General features: G+C 35.6%; 1 protein-coding gene across 4 annotated transcripts in view; it reads right to left on the bottom strand.

Moving 5' to 3' along the window:
- LOC104899253 (LEC14B protein) overlaps positions 1–21,386 on the bottom strand; it is a 34,034-nt gene extending 12,648 nt beyond the window's left edge. Inside the window, exons 1-7 of one of the 4 annotated variants that reach the window (XM_010686405.4) lie at positions 21,210–21,385; positions 20,241–20,778; positions 20,001–20,120; positions 19,791–19,868; positions 16,326–16,502; positions 14,043–14,120; positions 9,187–9,362 (exon numbers count right to left, since the gene is read on the bottom strand). In XM_010686405.4, coding sequence (XP_010684707.1) covers positions 9,187–9,362; positions 14,043–14,120; positions 16,326–16,502; positions 19,791–19,868; positions 20,001–20,120; positions 20,241–20,669 — 1,058 coding nt within the window. In that variant the 5' untranslated portion in view covers positions 20,670–20,778; positions 21,210–21,385. Of the gene's footprint in view, positions 1–9,186; positions 9,363–14,042; positions 14,121–16,325; positions 16,503–19,790; positions 19,869–20,000; positions 20,121–20,240; positions 20,779–21,209 lie in introns of all 4 variants that reach the window. The other 3 variants (XM_010686406.4, XM_010686407.4, XM_019250875.3) reach the window with 3 other exon arrangements.
- Positions 21,387–23,072: the final 1,686 nt, after the last annotated feature.

Genomic DNA, 23,072 nt, shown 5'->3' with positions numbered 1-23,072 from the left:
CCATAAGAGGATTCACTTTAATATCTATCCAACATGCCTCGATAAAAGCAGTAATAAAAACCTTGTGATTTCTCATCTTATATACCCTAAATTGCTTCCCTAGTATCTGAATAGGCATATCCACACAAAATATGGGAGCTCCACTTCAAAACTATGTAACTCGGACGATCATCCATATTCCCCATAATCAAGTTTTTGTTCAAGATTGTGCCTTCGAGTATGTTGGTTTCTTTGCCTCCTATCACTTCATTGTTTTTTCCTTTAATTTGCACAATTACAACTACTAAAAGTACCTCTCTTTGCTTCTTTATAAAAGCACGCTCAAAATTTGAGCTAGATATTTTTCCCTTAATATAGATGAAGACACAAATAATTCCCAGTTTAAAGGATTTCGGAACTTAATCCCCTCTATACCATCCATGTATGATCAGTTATAGGGGATTTTTTTTTGTATTGGTTAATAAGTTACAACTTACTTAAGGCCCGTTCGGGATAACCATTTTCTTGTTTCCATCATTTTGTTTTGAAGAAATTGATGGGAATAATCCGACCTTTGGGTGGTCTTCTTATAACAATCTCACCTTTGGATTAACTCAATAAAGTCCCTTATCTTCTTAGACTCGGCTAAGTTAACCTATCACTTGTTGTACCGGAAACCACGCCCCATCCCTTGCTTTCCGTCTTAGGTGCATTGATTAGGCTAATAACAAACTTAAACCTTGAGCCCCTCCAAGCCAAATTGATTTTCCTCCATTATTCTGTCAATCACCATTATATTGTCTCACTCTTCATCTTTCTCATTCTCTCTCTCTAAACATACAAACTTTGGCAGAATTAAGATAACCCACACTTCCAAGATCAGTATAGCATAGATTAATTAACCTTGAAAATCAATTTTGGTAATTCCAGATTCCTACCTAAAAACCCCTTTCTTCCCTCATTCCATCTCCCACCAAATTCTTCCCTCATCCTAACCCAATCCCAAGACCCCTTTCTCTAATTTATCTTTTTCTTTCTCTTTCCCTCACGCATTTTCACAAACATTTGGTGTGCAACTATAACTAATACCCTGGACAATAGAAAAACAATGACAACCCAACTTCAGAAAATTAATCTCTTTAGAAGAAGATCACAACAATAACGCAAAGTGTGGATATAATTGTAAGTGTAATTTCTAACCCTTAATTTTTCATTATTTTTGTAAATGCTTCACTGGAAATTAAAGTAGGTTTTTGTCTGTTCAAGTGTTCTGCGTGATTTCCACCACCTTGCAGGCATTGTGTTTGAAGATGAGCCCGAATCTCTACATCCATGGAAACCACCGTCCATTACCAAATTCAGAGTTGAGAAGAATTTAAGAAGAGGAAAAACGTTTTATTAACTTTAGAGAGAACATAACAACAAAATTAACTAGAGAAGTAGGGGGAAGGGGAATATAATGGGGGGATTAAAAGGAAAAATATATGAAAGGAAAAATGTTAATAGGGGGTCATTAGCCCGTGAATCATTAAACCTGCAATAGCAGGTTACCAGCAGGTCATGATCCAAAGTAAGAATATAAGGTATAAGGTGGGATTTTATTGAGTTAATCGTGGGATTGCTATAAGAAGACTAACCAAAGGTCGGATTATTCCCATTCATTTTTTCCTTTGTTTTTAGTTATCAATATAATAGAAACCTGGAAGCAAAAAGAAAGATAAAAGGATCCTGTTTGGTGTTAATGCTAGTTTTTAGTTTTACGATTTTATAACTCATGATATGTCATATATTGAAATAAAATGCAAACTTGTCCAGATCATGCTTATTTTTGAAAACTATTTACAAAAATAGCACGAAACGACTTTTTCTGGTTTCATATCTCTGCATTTAGTTTCATATTATAAAAGAAAAGAATATGGAAGCTGAAAAAAGAAACAATCACAAACAAGCCTAGTAAGTGATATACCCTTCCGAAATTTGCCAGAGTTAAAATACTACGGGTCCCTCCGTATGCGAAATCAGTCTGGCATGTAACAAATGATGAAAGGCCAATTACCACTTGATTGATGAGTGAGATTTCTAATGTTGGCTGAATTATTTTGATAGTAGGACACCCTGTTGGAGTTATTTTAAGTAAATTCTTATAATGAAAAATTTGTAATTTGTTAGTGATAAGATATAGGAGCCTTAATGCTAGGCTCTGCATTCATTTATAGTTTGTAATGTTACTATATAATTATGATATAATTTGTGTAAAGATAATTTAATAAGATTTATTTCTCTTCCATATTATATTACGTTATTCTACAAAATTTTACATATCAGTGGTATCAGAGCCAAGTTACTTTTCATCTTTTTATATATAATTTGTGTAAGTCATCTTTTTCACATTTAAATGAAGAGTTTCAATCTAATGTAACGTTTGGTGACTGCTCTACGGTAAAAGTTGTTGACAAAGGTGATAAGATAAAAACCAAAAATGGTTTAATTGAAACAATTTCAAATATAATGTATGTTTTAGACCTTAAAAGTTTTTATTGAGTGTGGGACAATTACAAGAAAATGGTTATAAAATAACCATACCGAAAGGTGCTTGTAAAATTTAGTTGCCAACTAGAGGCATTATTATTGCAATAATACCGATGAGCTCTAATAAGTTTTTTCCTTTGAAGTGAAGGTATTCATTCTTTCTTATTGGATAAATTGAAAAATCCAACATGGCTTTTGCATTTTCGCTATGGATATCTAAGTTTCAGCGAACTAAAGATGCTTCAACAAAGAGAGATGCCCATAGGACTTCCTCATATCAAAGCTTCCTCTTCAATTTGTGAAGAATGCGTTGTTAGCAAACAACATTGTTCTCAATTTCCAAAAGGAAATTTGTTAATAAATACCACATTTTGGGCACCTTTTTGAAATAAATACCTAGCTTGTCTAAAATTTTATATAAATACCATTTTTTTGCCATTTCTTTTGGAATCACTACCACTTAATAGATTTTCGCGAAACCGTTAGTTTGCTTCGTTAATGGCATGTGAAATTACCTTCTTACCTTCCATTGATTTCCTCCCCCACCTGTCCACCACTACCGCCAAAAACCCCACAAAACTCACTAGCCTTGCGAACCCCTTATCTTTCCTAACCACCATTATGAGGTGGTGGTGGTGGTTCTATAGTTGGTTAGTATTGTGGGGTAGGTCGTTTTTTGGTGGGTGGAGGTGGTGGTGGTTTTGTAGTTGGTTAGGGCGGTGGGGTGGTGGTTTTGTAGTTGGTTAGGGTGGTGGGGCGGTATGATTTTTGAGTATGTGGAGGTCTAAGTAGCACCAATACGGATACGGGGACGGATACGGGGACGTAAAACGGCAAAATTAAAATTTCTGAAAACGGGTACGGCTTGGATTCGGCAAAAAATAATTTGTAGTTGGTTAGGGTGGTGGGGCGGTATGATTTTTGAGTGTGTGGAGGTCTAAGTAGCACCAATACGGATACGGGGACGGATACGGGGACGTAAAACGGCAAAATTAAAATTTCTGAAAACGGGTACGGCTTGGATTCGGCAAAAAATAAATGTAATATATTTTAATGAAGATATTACGTTAAATTTTTCCTACATAAATTTCAGTTTAATTTTTACAAAAAAAATATTAAAAGACATACATATCACAATATGAAAGATAAGTTTTCCTTCCCAGAATATAAACTTATATATAGGGCTGTAAAAGATAAGTAAATAATTCCATTTAGTAAAAAAATAAAACTGTAAGTCGGAGAAAGATAAACAGCAAGAGAAACAACTTCATTTATTTTTTCAAAATATGATGGACAGCTGTATTGTACCTGTACTACAGTAACTCCACCACTCTTCTGCCAAGGAGAATAAAGCTGTCTATAACACTCTTCTAACTCTCACGTGCTCTTTTAACTTTAACCCTTCCCCTTCCCCTTCCCCTTCCCCTTCCCCTTCCCCACATTCAAAAATGAAAAAATAAACGGTAAACCAGAAAAGGTCGAGCATGGCTACAAATAACAAGGCTGCCGGTGAAGATGAGAGTATGCTTGCCGTTTTATTTTTTTACTAAATGGAATTATTTACTTATCTTTTACAGCCCTATATATAAGTTTATATTCTAGGAAGGCATGTGAAATTACCTTCTTACCTTCCATTGATTTCCTCCCCCACCAGTCCACCACTACCGCAAAAAACCCCACAAAACTCACTAGCCTTGCGATCCCCTTATCTCTCCTAACCACCATTATGAGGTGGTGATGGTTCTATAGTTGGTTAGTATTGTGGGGTAGGTCGTTTTTTGGTGGGTGGAGGTTGTGGTGGTTTTGTAGTTGGTTAGGGCGGTGGGGTGGTGGTTTTGTAGTTGGTTAGGGTGGTGGGGCGGAACGATTTTTGAGTGTGTCGAGGTCTAAGTAGCACCAATACGGATACGGAGACGGATACGGGTACGGGGACAGGGACGTAAAATGGCAAAATTAAAATTTCTGAAAACGGGTACGGCTTGGATTTGGCAAAAAATAAATGTAATATATTTTAATGAAAATATTACGTTAAATTTTTCCTACATAAATTTCAGTTTAATTTTAAAAAAAAAAAATATTAAAAGACATACATATTACAATATGAAAGATAAGTTTTCCTTCCTAGAATATAAACTTATATATAGGGCTGTAAATAATTCCATTTAGTAAAAAAATAAAGCTGTAAGTCAGAGAAAGATAAACAGCAAGAGAAACAACTTTATTTATTTTTTTAAAATATGCTGGACAGCTGTATTGTCCCTGTACTACAGTAACTACACCACTCTTCTGCCAAGGAGAATAAAGCTGTCTATAACACTCTTCTAACTCTCACGTGCTCTTTTAAGTTTAACCCTTCCCCTTCCCCTTCCCCTTCCCCACATTCAAAAATGAAAAAATAAACGGAAACCAGAAAAGGTCGAGCATGGCTACAAATAACAAGGCTGCTGGTGAAGATGAGAGTATGCTTGCCGTTTTATTTATTTACTAAATGGAATTATTTACTTATCTTTTACAGCCCTATATATAAGTTTATATTCTAGGAAGGCATGTGAAATTACCTTCTTACCTTCCATTGATTTCCTCCCCCACCTGTCCACCACTACCGCCAAAAACCCCACAAAACTCACTAGCCTTGCGATCCCCTTATCTTTCCTAACCACCATTATGAGGTGGTGGTGGTGGTTCTATAGCTGGTTAGTATTGTGGGGTAGGTCGTTTTTTTGGTGGGTGGAGGTCGTGGTGGTTTTGTAGTTGGTTAGGGCGGTGGGGTGGTGGTTTTGTAGTTGGTTAGGGTGGTGGGGCGGAATGATTTTTGAGTGTGTGGAGGTCTAAGTAGCACCAATACGGAGACGGGGACGGATACGGGTATGGGGACGGGGACGTAAAACGGCAAAATTAAAATTTCTGAAAACGGGTACGGCTTGGATTCGGCAAAAAATAAATGTAATATATTTTAATGAAGATATTACGTTAAATTTTTCCTACATAAATTTCAGTTTAATTTTTAAAAAAAAATATTAAAAGACATACATATTACAATATGAAAGATAAGTTTTCGTTCCTAGAATATAAACTTATATATAGGGCTGTAAAAGATAAGTAAATAATTCCATATAGTAAAAAAACAAAACTGTAAGTCAGAGAAAGATAAACAGCAAGAGAAACAACTTTATTTATTTTTTTAAAATATGCTGGACAGCTGTATTGTACCTGTACTACAGTAACTACACCACTCTTCTGCCAAGGAGAACACAGCTGTCTATAACACTCTTCTAACTCTCACGTGCTCTTTTAACTTTAACCCTTCCCCTTCCCCACATTCAAAAATGAAAAAATAAACGGTAAAACCTGAAAAGGTCGAGCATGGCTACAAATAACAAGGCTGCCGGTGAAGATGAGACTATGCTTGCCGGTGAAGAAGAAGGAGAGAAAGAGGTTGCGCAGCTTCTATGAGAATGAGAAAGGCTGATAATAGAATTGGGGGAAATTGTAGAAAACCCTAGATCTGAGTTTTACAAGGCTGGGTACGTCTTTCACAAGCCCCAACCATACCCAAGACGTACCCAAATTTCGCCTGGCCGTACCCAAGAGCATCCAATGTACCCAGGTTTTTGAGTTCGTTTTGGGGACGAATCCTAGCCGTCCCCGTACCGGGTAAGGGATTCGGCTCTCAAGAGGCGTACTTGTGCTTCATAGGTGGAGGTGGTGGTGGTTCTGTTGTTGGTTGTGGGTGGGTCGATTTTTGGGTGAGTGGGTGAAGGTGGTTGTGGCAACGGTAGCAAGCGTGGTTGTTGCATGTGGTAGGGGCAGCGTGGGTGGGGGAGGGCAAAAATGTTATTTCACGTGGCACTAACGCGGCAAAACTAACGTTTTTTTTTGCAACATACCGTTAAGTGGTAGTGATTCCTACTAACTTAGTCAACCTTGGTATATATATATAAATTTTAAACAGTGTAGGTATTTATTTTGAAAATGTGCCCAAAGTATGGTATTTACTAACAAATTTTCCTTTCCAAAAGGCAAGTCTAGGAGAGCAAAATTTGTTTTGGAATTAGTACACTCGGACATTGGTGGTCCTATTGACCCATCTTCAAATGGATGTAAGAGATATGTGATTACCTTTAATAATTTTTCAAGAATGTTTATTTTCTGGAAAAAAAAATCAGAAGTTTTCTTTATGTTTAAAGGCTTTCAAACTCTTGTTAAAAATGAATCTGGAAAAGACTATCAAGACCCTCCAAACAAATCGTGAAAGTGAGTATTGCTGGAATGAATTTGAAGCTTTTTGCAAAAAGCATGGTATTCGAAGAGAGCCTACAACAGCATATGCACCACAGCAAAATGGTGTATCAAAAAGGAAAAACATGATGTGTCTAAATATGGTGAGAAGTTAATCGGCAAGAGGGTGAATGCCAAAAACGTTTTGGCCAATGAATTGGAGCGCTCATATTTTGAACACAAGGTGATCCATTGGAAGATGCTCAATTGTTGGCTCTTGCTACTAGTGGGGTTGTTTCTATGATGGATGCCTAGGGTTCGCTAGCTTAAAAGTGTTAGTGTGCATGATCACATACATGGGAGAAGGAGCTGCACCTACGTAGACATGCATTGTGTAGGCACAGTGCCATGTATTGCGTTCTACATTACACACTGTGTTAGTTGAGTTGGACTAGGACTCTGCATATCTTTTACTTGCTTTCTAGTTTGAAGTTTACTAGGATTCGTTTATATTTATCTTTTATAGTTATGTTTATCTTGTTTGGAGTGTTGGATTGTATAAATGACTTAGGGACTTGTCCTAAGCCTGATAGGATTGTGTTTTGCTTAAATAGAATAAGTTGTAGTTCGATTATTTAGTAGTTGAATAATATTGATTTCTTGTTTTGTCCAATATATTGAGTATTCATCAAAATCCTCTCAAAGTTGGTGATTAATTTCTTTATGCTTTCAAACACTTAGTTTAATTCCTTGATTAGAATCTTTATACGAAGCCTAAACTAAGTTCTATCCGGCACTAGTTCGAACCATCGTCATTGCATCCTACCATATTCCATCGATTGTTTGTTCTTTGTTACACATGAATTCCACACAAGTATTTGATCTCCTAGACCAAATACATCATCTTGGTATCAGAGCTTGCATAAAACATCCAGCCACAATCATCAAACGTTCATATACAACCATCAGCCTTTTCATCATCCATCACCAAGAAACGATCAAGAAGCGTTCAAGAACGTGTCTTTCTTCCAAGATTTCAAAAAATTTGCAAAGTTGCATCAATACTCACTTTGAGTATTGATTGGCGGAGAAAAGTTGTCCAAGATCCACAAGGTTCATCAAGAACCAAACCAGCCGCAAGGTTCAGCAAGCCTAGTTTTTTAAGGCTATAAGTGAGTTTGTTGGTGCGTTTTTCATCACGGGGGACGAGTCTCCACGCCATGAGGGGGAAAATAATGTCAGGATGCCTAGGGGACTCTCCTTAGAGCAGCCAACAACTTGAGAAGAGAAACAGAGATTAAGGAATTGCAGCAAAGGCTCAATTGTGTGGTAAAACTCTTGGAGCATCGTGGAGGGTATCCTAGTCTTGTTAGGAGCATAAGGTCCATACACCATAGTAGTAGATGAAGAGAAGGAAGGAACAAGGCCTTTGAGGCCACGCAACAAAGGAGGAAGATGATGATAGGGGGTTGAGGCTAGATTTACCGGACTTTGATGGTTCCATGAAACTCGAGAAGTTTTTGGAGTGGATGCAAAGGATGGAAAGAGTCTTTGATTATAAGGACTTTGATGATCGAAAGAGATTCAATCTGGTTGTCCTTAAACTCACTGGCAATAGTAGCATGTGGTACGAAAATCTCAAGGGGAAAAGGAGGAGAGTAGGGAAGCCAAAGTCTTGGGAAGCACTCAAAGGCATATGAAGAAGAGATTTTTGTCGAGCGATTTTGTGCAAGACATGTACTTAAAACATCAATCTTTGAAGCAAATTTCCCTAACTGTGGAGGAATCTATGCGTTGAAGGAATATTTCTTTCTCACAAGAAATACATGGGATATATTGAAGAAATTTCAGATGAAGGATTGTAGTCTTGTAAATACTCCAATCGAATGTGGAATGAAGCTAAATAGAGACATTAATGGGAAGAAAGTTGTACGCTTTAGACACAAATTAATAGAGATACAATATTCTGTAAGCCTAATTAGTAGATACATGGAAAATGCAACGGAATTACATTTGTTAGGTGCTAAAGAATCTTTCGCTATCTGCAAGGAACTCAGAGATTTTGGATCATATTATAAGAAAAGCAATAAGTCCAACATGACTGGTTATACTGATAGCAATTACACAAGAGATCAAGATGACAGGAGTACTTCTAATTATGTCTTTATGTTCGGTACTAGTGCCATATCTTGGTCGCCTAAAAGGCAGCGTATTGTTACTTTATCTAGTACGGAAACAAAGTTTGTTGCAGCTACAACTTGTGCTTGCCAAGCCATATGGATGAGAAAAATATTAAATGAGCTTTCAAAAGAAGTAAGCACATTGAAGTTAAATACTATTTTTTGAGGGATCTATGCAATGATGGAATAGTTGATCCTAGAGAAGTTCTAACATGCACGCATACTTGACGTGTTTAAATTGCAATTCTTAAGAGAGAAAATGAAAGCATAGCTTACATACCAAGTGACATTAGAGGACATCTTTCTAACATCCCACAGCTTTATGCACTGATCTTTGCCATTTGAGATGAAATAACGCCCATCCCCTCGGCTGTCAATATATGTTATTCCTTCTAAATGCCCTAGCATTACGCCAGCCGGCTTCCCTCTAGCAATGAAGCATCGTCTGTCCCACACCTACAAATACTCATATCTCATAGTTCATTGGGTAGAAAAAAATGTGGCACATCGTGATCAATGATTCAATGATCTATTATTAGACTAATACCCCCTATGTCCCCTAATAAATCTCCCATTTGCCCAATGCACGTTTGCCAATGCACATTTTGTATCATTAATATCTTTGATTATATATTAGTAACAATTATAAATGTTTACTTTTCCTAATGCATACAATGAGAGTATGAGACTAATCAAACAAGACCCTACATGACTATATTATTTCTTATATATTGGAAAATTCTTTTGAGGATTTTCTTTAATTGTGAATAGTGCCCAAATTAGAAATGGGAAATTTTAAGGAACAGAGAAAGTTTTAAAACAATTATTTCCATGCATTTTATATTGGATGCAGCGCCAATTAATATGCAATTGTAAGATTCGGGATATTGGGGTTAATTATTTGTTGCCTCCAAGACCTTACACATCATACATAGATGTTGATTCAAGTGTTAGGAGAACTGTGTTTCTTTGGGTAACTAACATAGAGCACATCGTACTTCACATACGTTAAATTTTAAACGAAATCAAATAAAAAGAAAACTAATCCTATTAAAAGAAGCCATCACACTCAATATTGATCCACCAACCTCTCTCTCCATGTTATCATATTTCCAATTAAAGTTGTTGGTAAACCATTCCAGGTGAAACCTTAGAAACACATGCAACTTTTGCAAGATTAGGGAGATTTTTGGGGTAAGCATTCTCCCATCCCTACATAATAGGCTTCGTTTCATCAGGAAACCTTTTTAAGCAATGAGGAACATCACTGGAAACTAGCGGGAATTTGAACAGGTCTTCAGTAATATGAGGGAAGATGGTATATTAAAAATTTAGAAACTGCAATATGGCCATGATTTACAAGTAGATCAGTACCTTTTCTCAGGAAAATGAATGATATCCAAAAAAAAGTTGGAAGTGTATGAGGCAGCTATGGGCCTTAAACTTCTTAAGACTATGAAAGTTCTTTTGCGGCTCGAGAAAGAGCTTTCCGATAAAAAGTTAACTACCATTAGCTAGACAAGGCCCCAATTTAACGTCTAGTGGTAAAATCTGTTATATGAGCACTTAATATATTTTTGAATGGGCCCGACTTCAAAGTAGGCTCAAACTGAAAGGATAAGAATATCACCTCGGCACCTTGCAAGTAGGACTACTCTATCTCCTCAAATCAAAAAGGTGAAAGCATCTTACTCTTCTCCGTGCAAGTTGAGTCGATGTCAAGTGTCGAAAATTTTATCAAAGTTGCAAAGTTGCATGGCTCCATAAGGCGATATTTATGTGAAATTTCTAGTTAAGGGTATTATTAAGGATGGGTTTACCTAAGTAAACCTATGAAGCATGGGTTCACCAGCCTTTGGGAGTCCCATGTACCCAAAACAGTTGGATGAGAACAAATTGTGGACACCTCAGAGATCCCGAAAAACCAAGCACAGTGCCAAAGAACAAGGGACAGATGAGGCATTCTTGGTAGCTTTCACTCAATATGTAGAACCCTGAAATTTCTCCCTTGAACTTTTCGCATTATTTTCCCTTTATTATTATCTTTTCGCGAGAATTAGAATATTTTATTCTTTACAATATTATTTCGTATATATATTTTTCCACTTAATAAATATTATATATATATAATTTATTTAGTTAGACTTATATATTTTTGTAGTATTTAAAAATTGCGCGATTTAGCTAGGTATTTTTCTTTTATCGATTAATCGCATGTTGGACCATCGTAACAACTTTTTAGGCATGAAGACTCGGCTTATTTTCCCTTTATTATTATTTTTTTGTTAAAGTTAGAATATTTTATTCTTTAAATATTACATCGTATATATTTTTCCATTTTATAAATATTATATTTATATAATTAATTTAGTTAGACTTATATATTTTTCTAGTATTTAGAAATTGCGCGATTTAGCTAGGTATTTTTGTTTTATCGACTAATCACGTGTTGGACCATCGTAACAACTTTTTGGGCATGAAGACTCCGTCTTATTTTGCTGTCCAGGAAATCAGAATTTTTGAAGCATAAGATGGCTTTTTGAATCCCTTGTAACCTCTCCTTTTAACCCCCTATGTAATTTAAAATTAAGCCTACTTACTGAGCTTGTAACCTCCTCATTATAATCCTCCTAAGAGCTGATGTATAACAGCAAAAATCAGTCATACTTCCTTCATAATTTCACCCTTTTCAGAGCATTTAAGATAGGGAAGTTCTCGCTTTGTTATTCCATGTAATCAGATTATTCTCATCACTTTTCCACTTATAATTTCACCATTATCCTCATCATTTTGGCTTGCTAAAAGTCATTGTTGCCTTGCTTAGAGGACGAGTACGAGGAGGAAGATTCCGTTCAAGAAGAGGAGGCCTAGATTAGACCATTGTACTGCACTTCTCGTGTTGCCCAGGTAACTAACGGCGAAGACTGGTACAGGAATTATATTGTTTTAAATAGCCAAGTTAGGAATCAGAATCATGTTAAGATGGGGAGGGAAATTTGTTCGATACATGTATGTTAACTTGACTATACTTGAACTTATTTATGTTCTATGTTTTCTTTGATTATTAGTAATTTTGACATTGAAGAATGGTTTAGTTATGAAGTTGAGACCTATTTGATATCAGCAAGCACACTCTAAAAACCTAATCTAACCTAGGTAAAAGGGAAAGTGCTTGCCCTCTTAACGAAAAAGACACTAGCATCCTATCAGGTGATATGAAATCACCAATGGGGTGCTGAGTCATATGAGTGAGGAGACTAAAAAGATCTCCTCCCACAACCCCCCACGTGTGATAAACCTCTAACAGGTAGATATATCTAACAAAAGAGTCTGTGTGACATAGTATTTTTGTATATAACAAATAGTGTTTGTGTGTAAGCAAATCGTTTTTGTGTCGTTTGTATTTGTGAAGTAGCAAATTAAAGGAGAATACAGCACAAACATTATTTGTTTATACACAAACATTATTGTTATATACACAAAGTCACAAACACGACTTATTATCTACAAAATTTTCTTAGATGTATCAACCTGTTCGAGGTTTATCATTAGGGATGGCAACAGGTCGAACTTGGACCGGGTAATGCATAATCCGACTCTGAGTGTCCAAGAAGTCGGGTTTTAAATCCGACTCCGACATCCGACTTTTTAACATCCGAGTCCGCCCTGACTTAAAATCCTAACATCCAACTCCGACACAACTTTTTCTCTCCCCATCTTTTTTAATAGAAAAACCTTTTATAATACAATAATCTAATCATTACTAATTTATTAATAATCATAAAATCTTATATCGTACAAATAATCTAAATATTACTATTATTTTTAACACTCATTTATTCAATGGAAAAATCTTATATAATACAATTGTCTTAAAGTCGGAGTCAAACTTTACATACATAATACATTTATATAAATAGAAGACGGATTAAATGTCTTAAAGTCATATTCGGATTCGGATGTCGGGCTTTTTTATGAGATCCGACTCCGACCCTCCTCCAACTCGGAGTCGGAATCGGCTCAGATTTTTTCCTTCACATAAATCGAACTAGGGTTGGATCCGGACTAGATTGTCATCCCTAATCATAAGGCATATTGTTCTGCAATTCCTGGTTCGAAAATACGACCGAATCAATTCAGTTCGACCGAATTGGAACAAAGTTCGGCGAACTGAATTTGACCGTTTCAACCACTGGATTTAAATAAGGCATATTTTGGCTGAACCAACCGTGATAAGGCAACTTCACCCGCGTTTTCCGTATCAAGATACTACTATTCTGAATTTTTTTCCACAGTGGGCTCCCACACCTCCCTCCAATAATGACATAAAACAACTAAAAAAATATAAGAGGCAAGCAAACAACAACCATGAGATCTATGGTGGTTTTACGTGGAAAAAACAAATGCTAAACAAGTTAATTTTACAATATACTCACTCTAGTTTTTATTAGTTTACCCACTTTCTTTTTTGGGTAATCACTTATTAGTTTACCCACTTCTTTTTTTTTCAAATGGTCCTACTAAATTTAAATTATTATCTTTACCTTCTCACTTTACTTATGTTGGCTCAATTAACTTCAACACAATATGTAATAAATAATATTTTCCCTTCCCTTCTATAACCACATACCTATTTCACCTAGAACTTTGTGCGCAAAGAAATGGGTAAACTGGTAAAAAACCGGAAGGGATATTATGCAAATAACAGTATGATAAACTGTGATGCAATCCGTGTCAAAATGTATCTGTTTCGTTCCCACGAAACGCAATAGTGACCAAAACCGTATTTTCGAACCATGATGTATTTGTAGGGTTTAAGGTTGGTTGCTTGGCAGATTCGGTTACTAAAGGGGTTGTTTGGATTGGGCCAATGCATTCCAGATGTCATTTTACCTAATTTAGATTAGGGTGAACTTAAGCCAATCACAACTACCTCTTAGATTCACATCAATCAGCCCATAAAGTTTGTTTGTTGCGCCAATTTTTTTCGTTTTATTTCTTACTTTACAAGTGTTGCATCATTAGTAGGTTGTATCCCTTAAGATAGGGTGGGCCTGAATCCTGATACTTGTAATTTACTTTTCAAAAAAATAAAGAAATAAAGAAATAAAGAAATAAAGAATGCACATCGTTTACCTTACAGAGATTGTCATCACTTCCAGAAATTATGAGATGGCCACTTTCATCCGCAAAACAAACAGTGTTCACATCTGACTGCACAACGAAGAAGTTATTAAAGAAAGGATAATGTAATTTTGGATTCACAAGCAAGCACCCCTTTAATAAAATATTTGTGGAGCGAGTCCAAACATCCAACAAACAAAAGTTGTACAATTTCTTCTGAATAACTCTCTTAGATATAAAAGTCTATTGACTTGATTTTAAAAAAAGTCATTTTTTCCTTCTTTTTTTTTTTGTAGAAAAGAGATGGTAAAATCAATAAATATTTCTACCTTAAACATCATAAAGCAATGTGTCATAAACTTGTATTATCCAACTCCCTGTTTTTATCACTCTTCCAAACAATCAAGCAGATAGTACTAGTTTTAAAGTAGGATGAATCTTCTCCTTGCATTCTTTTGTCATCGTCTTCCTTTACTGATTAGTGGAACTCAACCTCATGTGAAAAGTGGATCAGAGCATATTGCTGCAACCGATACACAGCGGTCAATTAGGTGGAGCAACAGATCGTAGGATATAAAGAGACCATAGAGCATACACGATTACATGCGCTAGCTCAAAAACAGGGCAGACACGCCTCTAAGAACTGATTCGGATTTGTACAACTCGACAAGCTCACTAAAAATCAAGCCAAATTACAATGAGTGAGATTCACACAATCTCTTACCGATTGGAAGCCTTCGTCAGAATTTAGATCTCTTAGGGTTTGAGTTGGAAGTTCAAAAGGTAGACATGCTAATCTTCGATATGACACAAGCTCGATAGGTTGATTTTGAATATTAGGGTGGAGGATTACTTAAACTTTTATCAATTAGCGGAGGACAAGGCGGAGGCTTTAATAGTAGCAAGAAAAGGAAATGCTTTATTATGATATCAATGGAATGATAGAAGCAAACTGTTCGAACTTGGGAGGATGAAAACCATTTGATCCAGTCAAACCGACTCTTTGTATGAGCATGGTAAGCGCTAGAGCAAGAGGGAAGATTCGTGTAGCTTGTATTAGTTGTATATGAATATAACCACTTTCCACAACTTTCGAGAAGCTAGGACTCACCAGTCTCCATACAAAGAGGGTGACTGAATGTTGTAAATGAATCACTTCCTTGCTTAACCTGTATTTATTCGGTCCTAGCTATTTCCCTCTCCCTGTACGAATTCTCTGACACAAATTATGATATCAAAGCAACTTTAAAACAAATTTGCATTGTCAATATCACCCCTGTGCTTGTTGAGCCTATATGTGAATCTTATAGGAGTTACGCTCACATTTGTCTCGATTCCGATCTTTTACCAAAAAGTAAAGAGTTTTGTTTGAATTCATTTATCTACTTGAATTACCTAACATTCAGATTATGAGCAAGGTTGTTCAGAAGTCAATTTTGAGCACAACAGTTATCGCACCAAATTAGATGTCTTTTAGCTTCTCTGACACCCAGTCACCTGGTGCACATGACAGCACCTCTCCCATCTATGAGAACTTAAGGTTTCCTAGCTTAGGGCTAGATTTGATGATTGTGATGAAACCTTTTTTAAAAGTTCTTCTTCCTCGGGCAGACATAGAAACCACGAAGACATGATGACAAATGATCTCCTTGTACAGTTGTACTCATCAAAACACTGAAGCGCTAGCGGGAAAAAGTTAAGGAGTTTGAGGAAGATGATGTGAATGGTTGGGCAAGGAGCTAAGGCAGTGGAATTGTGGTGTAGGTGTTGGGGTGGTGGAATTGGCTAGGTTAGATTAGGCTATGTGCCTATATCTCTATAACAACAATGCAGGAGTTGCTGGCAAGGGAGACGAGAGAGAGGAGAAGAGAGAAGGAATAAATTAGACTTACAGGATCAAGACACGTCAATACGTCATATATTGACCTTCTAAAGGTGTTTCCTCATGTCGCCAGAGTTTTTTTTGGAAGACATCCCCGGGATTATATTGGAATAACTCATTGTTCGGATTAGCAAAAATGGAAGAATCACAGTTGGGATTTTTCTTACCTATTTTCCCTATATTTTATCATGTGTGATTTTGCCAGATCCGTCCTGGTGCGAAGTTTTGGAATATCAATTTTTCAAAGAAATAAAAAACATGCAAATGGTTAAAGATGAGTATTGGAAACTGTCGAGGAGCAAGTGGAACGACTAAAAGAAAGCAAAAAAATGATGGCTGAAGTAAGATTAACAAAGTGGAAAATTATAAACAGCAACAGTGAGGGGAAAAAAAGAAAAAAGAGGAGTGCATACTGTATGAGCTGATATTCTGAGGGAAAGCTTATTAGCCTCAAGATCATAAACGTATATTGCATCATCACTAGTTCCAGCCACAAGTTCTCTACCATCGGTCGAGAATTTTATACAGAAAATACCAAAAGGATATGAAGATTCACCATATTGTGAGAAATCCAAACCATCATGAATGTCCTGCACAACAAAATTATACACCAGATATAATAGTTTTCACTTAAAATGAGCATATGCATGTCAAGGCAGCAATACAAGATATGACAAGAGCAATCACATTCTTTTTTTTCATATAGATAGTCCTTTCTTTTCTTTGTCGAATATGATTTTCTTCTAGAAGTACTCATCCCACATATATCTCCTTCACTCAATATATGACAACCTTCCGAAATGTACCCAATTGCACAAGAAGACATGTCCTGACATTTTTTCAAGAACTGTAAAGGTTCACAGTGTCATATACAGCTTCATAAACTCAAAGCTATGTGAATGTCAGTTTAATCTTCAATATTCTCACAATTTACGAACAATAGTTCTTATAACCTAATTAGAATTGTCCATACCTAATTTGAGAATTCCAATGCCAATTGCACAAGAAGACATGTCCTAACATTTTTTCAAGAACTGTAAAGGTTCACAGTGTCATATACAGCTTCATAAACTCAAAGCTATGTGAATGTCAGTTTAATCTTCAATATTCTCACAATTTACGAACAATAGTTCTTATAACCTAATTAGAATTGTCCATACCTAATTTGAGAATTCCAATGCCAAGTGACCAGTGCATCACAGAAAGGCAAGTGCCTAAAACTAGTATTTCACTAAAATGTTGTTGCTAGGTCCTTCGTTGACCCAGATTCTACTAATCATACCCTTAAGTTACCACGTAGAAGAAAAAATATAATATGGCTTCCCCGCTCTATTCCAGACTCCATTCCCAGTGTCGACCCACTATTAAGCAGATTTCACAATCCTAAATCTTCTTTCTTTCACCCTCTACCCATCATTTCCACTTAACTACCTCCCTTTCTTGAGCCAAATGTCTATGGCCCATCCTCAGCACCAAGCACAAGTTTTTGCATTGTATTGCACCCTCCCTTGTCTAACTTGACCTCCAATCCTTGGACTCACACCCTAATTTAACCTGTACGACCAATATTAACAGCATGTTGCACTAAACATGACCCTTACACAACATTGCCATGGAACGCTTAGACTACTACCACATGACCATTATTTCCCAGCCCCTCAATATTTTTTCTCTAACCCACCATCTTCAATCCAAGATCAATTAGCAACAAAGAAGAAAATGAAGTGGGGGTAAAGAGAAACATATCCTCTATTACCCCCAGCCTAACCTAACTTAACAACGGCTAGCACATTTTTCTTATCATAGGTAGTTTTCGTTATTTCTAAGACAATCAAAGTGTTTTAATAGGAAAATCTCAGGTTATATATTTATCATATGATAATTACATAAAGATAATATCACATGCTAATTACATAAAGATAGTAATGGTGAAGATAATATCAACACTAGAGAGTTACCATTTGAATTTGGAAAAAAGACACAAAATTGTAGTATTTTCGAGATGAAGACATATTACCATGATAGAACTTCCACCCACACCCTCAAAATTTGCCACTATAATCTCTCCACCCGCTCACTTATCTCACAATTTTAAAGGTAATTCTTTATTTCCCATGTAATTGCATACTGATATGATTTTTCTTATATACAATCTCATTAATAAGGCCCCGCAGTGAATTGCTTTATCATTCTTTTGCTCCTTTTCCCCATTATAGAGTTTTAGTATCCATTCTGTTTCATTCGAAATCTCCAATCATTCTACTCTCAATCGAAAATTCCAAGTTTTCTTAACCTCTCTTCCACAATCCACAGTAGTTCTTTCCCTAAAGAATTTCAGGATATGTATTTTTTTGTAATATGCTTTGACATGCTGACCTTGAGAAGAGGGTTTAGGCATTCTCGGCCTCTTAAGATCAACAGTCATTAGAATGACATGCCAATATGCCATGTATTGTTTTAGTTTCAGCTACCTTCCAGATGAAAGGTGGTGAGGAAGATTGATGATCGAAGAGTAGTCTACTAAAGTCATTTGCATGCCTGGGAGAAGTTCAGATACAGTCCAGACATCTAAAGAAACAAAGGTTAATAACATTAGCATCCCACATAAAAGGTGCATCTCATATTAATAATCCTTATAGATGAGAATCATGGAAGCCATGAAGCTACCATTGAAGACTATATGTCTATGGTTTCCTGAGCACTTGTAGCTAGCCTACTGGACCTGCCCAAGGTGATCCAGCAACCTGCACCAATATAAACCTATCCAAACTAGGTGAGTTGAGCTAGATGAATAGTTTTCTGCTACTTCGTTCTGTTGAGGGCTTGAGGCTTAAGAAGGACATCATTTTTTATTTTTGAGGGGATTAAGGACATCTTTTTATTTTTGAGGGGATTAAGGACATCATTGTGAGAGCTTAGGATAAGGAAACTATCATGACCTGATCACGAAATATCAATTAAAATCATCCTCAACCTCCCTTTAACCTGTACAGTACATAGGCCTCCTACATAAATTCTCTTGATATGAATGAAAAACTCTTCTTAAATAGTTTTGTGAGCCATTGGCCACTCCAAGTTATCACTAAAAACCTTGTTTTTCATCGAGCCCATCACAACTTACTTTTAACTCTTAGGGCATGTTTGTTGGACGTAATGAGAAAATAAGGTATTTAAAGACCGGGGAAAAAAAATTAAGAGACTCAACATGAGTGTAGGCAATGGTAGATGGAATGAGCTATGTGTATGGAGGAAAAAAGGAAAGGGGAATGATTTCCAACCAAACTTCTAGGGCATATATCACCACCAAAATAAGGTAATCATTTCCCCCATCACTCCCTCCTTAGATTATTATTACCTCATCTCATCTCATCTAACATCACCTCTACTAATCTTCATTCTCTTTATTTTGCTTTCTGTTAGCCCCTTTATTCATGACCTCCTCAAATCAAAGCATGCCCAAATATTCTTCTAAGACCACCAAAAAAAAATTCATCACCAATCTCTCTTAGCACAATAGAAATTCAACTGAACCAGCTTACTGAAGTAGGTCCATCACTAGCAAAAAGTCTCATACAAGTATACAAATTCATTAGAGTTCACAAGCACAAAAGTTTTCTGTAGAGGATTAGATGAGATCGTCTACTTCAGAATTTCGCATGGTAGAAGCAGATTTCAATCACCAAAAGCTCCCGCTTTATCAATGGTTTGCACGTAATGAGAAACAGTATACACTTCCTTCAGCTTTAAAAATCAAATCTCAACAGTGTACTGTATACTACAATTTATCAACATCCAAACACAAGTATTGCGAACTATATCCATATGCAATGGAAATGCAGGCATCGTAAGAGCAGAATATAGAAGAATTAGACCCATACAGTTACATTTGCAAGAGACTCGGTAGCAGCAGATCCAATATCAACAATATGTACAAGGGGTGACATGCTGGAATATACCTGCAATAGCATCATACAGTCACATTAACACTAGCGAAACAAAAAGCCCATAGAAGAATCTCCACACTATTCTAAAAACAAATAGCTCGCTCTAGTCTACCTACCAACAAACAAATGATTATAATCACTCACAAGGTACTGCTGATCTGGTGAAAGGGATGTGTCAGTAATTGTCCAACGTAGGCTTTTAGCCACAATATTTTTTTGAACTTTCCATCCCTTGTTAACATTGTATATTCTAATGTGACTTCCCTACACAACCAAAATGCAAGCAAATTACAATTTGTAAATTAAAGGGTACTTGAACTTGGGATAACAGGAAGCCAAAATTACTCTAAAATTAATAAGATGCTTAAGCGTTGTAAGATATACCTGAAATCCAGTAACAAAAAGAGACCCGTCAGTGGAAAACTGTGACACATATGCTCGACTGCTCATCTGATCCACAAGCCATGGACCTTTAACAGGCAAATACCGGCTAGCCACATGACAACGGTCAGCAGATGTAAACCTCCCTCTTCCAGAATAATTAGCCTCTCGACCAGCCAACATGCCCACTGGCGATACAAATTTCTTTCTCTTTCCAGGGACAATCCGACTGAAGTGTTCATTGGGTTTCGTCTTGATTCTCGTCAGTTGGGAAATCTCGTTGTCTAAGCACTCATCACGTGTTTGACCATCAAAACTAGGACTTGCAGCATTGCTAGTATCATCGAGCTCTGATTTGTCAGAATCTATCTCTAACTGACTTACATATTGACCCATTTCCCTCCAAATGGTCTCGGCCAGTCTAAAGTACATTTCAAGTCAGCAATGAATCACTATAATTTCTGAAGCTGATCATTAGCAAGAGATATAGCCAATAGGGTTTGTACCAGAATTCGATCACGTCAGTGATTCTGCAGTAAAACTTGATTACCAGCCCAAATCTCAACAAAGTTCAGTTTTTGTCAAAGTTCTCACTCATTGCATACCCCAATAATATGTTGCGAATGCTATAATTATGCAACTTCACTATCTACTACAGCATATATGCAAAGTACCCTCTTGGTTATAATTTCGAAATTTAGAAGTAATTTGAAGTTAGAAATACATAAAATTCGAAGCAGACAACATATATGTGACCAATTTGATTGATTGAAATATGGGTGAAGCAGAAAAGTACTGGTTAATTTCCTCGTCAGGGGGAAAAGAAGAAAGATACTAAAAAAAATGAATTAAATTAATAAATAAATAAATAATACCAGTATTATTTGAAGCTATAAATCAAGTAAAATTATCTAGAACTAGAAGTAAAGGCATTCCAACATAAAATAGAAAATTTCAAGGAAAGAAACTTACATAAACTGTAAGAGAAACTTTGATGTCTTCTTCTTGAATGTGGAGTTCTCTCAACTCTCAAAGCAAACATTAAAACAGGCTGAATTTTTCTTCGCTCCAAACGTCATGCTCATGACCGATGTGAATAAATTAAGAATTGATAATGACGGCTAAATTCATAATACTCCATCCATCCTCTTTTATTGTTTCCATTTGGAATCGTAGATAAACCAATGCAACTTTTCTTTTACTCGAAGAAAAGATATCATTAATAATAAGTCACATGTATGATGATAATTAAGATTTAAAAAATCAATCCGACTTGTGTGGACCCGGTTCACACTAAAGATAGTGTGGATCAGGTCCAGGCACGTGACCCGTTAAACATTACTAATTTTTAATTACCAAAAATGTGCGATTTTCTCTCTCTTCAATACTTCCAAAATCCGCCACTTTCTCTCTCTTCAATATTTCCAAAAATCATATATTCAATCGCTATTAAATTTCTGCAAATTATTGTTTCTCTTCATTGAAATTATTTCTACAAACTAAATTGATTCTTCAACAATTGCGAAAAATTCATGGAAAATTCAGGTTTAATTGATCAAATAGATCTCAATCAGAGTATTGAAACATATAATATAGACAACCTATATCACTCGACGACGACGAACAGCATTGAAGCACTCGACGACGAACATCATCACAATTCAATACAAAATGAGCATCAAGATTCACTGATAATAGATCTTAATAATACACCAAGTGTTGAAGGTAACAGCATCCAAATCAATAATTTCATTTCTTTCATTAAGCAAAAGAGTAACACTATAACTTTATGTAGATAATGTGGTTCTGTTTCATGATGAGATAGAAAATCAATTTGGCAAGCAATCTCCTACTTCATTTGTTTCAAGTGATGAATCTAATTCAGCTGTCATTCCAGGTAAGTAGTTACACTATATGATACAGAGATACACTATATCATACATAGTTACACTATATTCTATAGGAACACAATAGGAAATATATAAATTATTTACTTAGATGCATTACAGAAACATACACTATATCAAACATAAATACACTATATCATAACTACGTAGACTATATCATAAACTACGTACACTATGCCATATAGGATTTTAACATACACTATATCATTCTAACATACACTATATCATTGTAACATACACTATATCATTTTGTTATACACTATATCATTTTATTATACACTATATCATTGTAACATACGCTATATCATTTTAACATACATTATATCAATAAATACACTATATAATCTATACATGCACTATATCATTTAAACATACACTATATCATTTTAACATACACTATATCATCACAAAATACACTATATAATTTAACATACACTATATCATTTTATTATACACTATATCACTTTCACATAAACTATATCATTGTAACATACACTATATCATCACAAAATACACTATATTAGAACAGAAGCACATACACTATATCATTTTATTATACATTATATCATTTTAACATACACTATATCATTATAACATACAATATATCATTTTAACATACACTATATCATTATAACATACACTATATCATTTTAACATACACTATATCATTATAACATACACTATATCACTTTAACATACACTATATCAGTGAAACATACACTATATCATATCAATATACACTATATCATTTTAACATACACTATATCATATCAATATACACTATATCACTTAAACATACACTATATCATTGTAACATACACTATATCATTATAACATACACTATATCACTTAAACATACACTATATCATTGTAACATACACTATATCACTGTAACATACACTATATCATATCAATATACACTATATCA

This window comes from Beta vulgaris, chromosome 7, assembly GCF_026745355.1.
Source record: "Beta vulgaris subsp. vulgaris cultivar EL10 chromosome 7, EL10.2, whole genome shotgun sequence".
Lineage (NCBI taxonomy): Eukaryota > Viridiplantae > Streptophyta > Magnoliopsida > Caryophyllales > Amaranthaceae > Beta > Beta vulgaris.
Note: the sequence above shows the minus strand (reverse complement) of the source record. Positions and strands in the feature narration are given on the sequence as shown.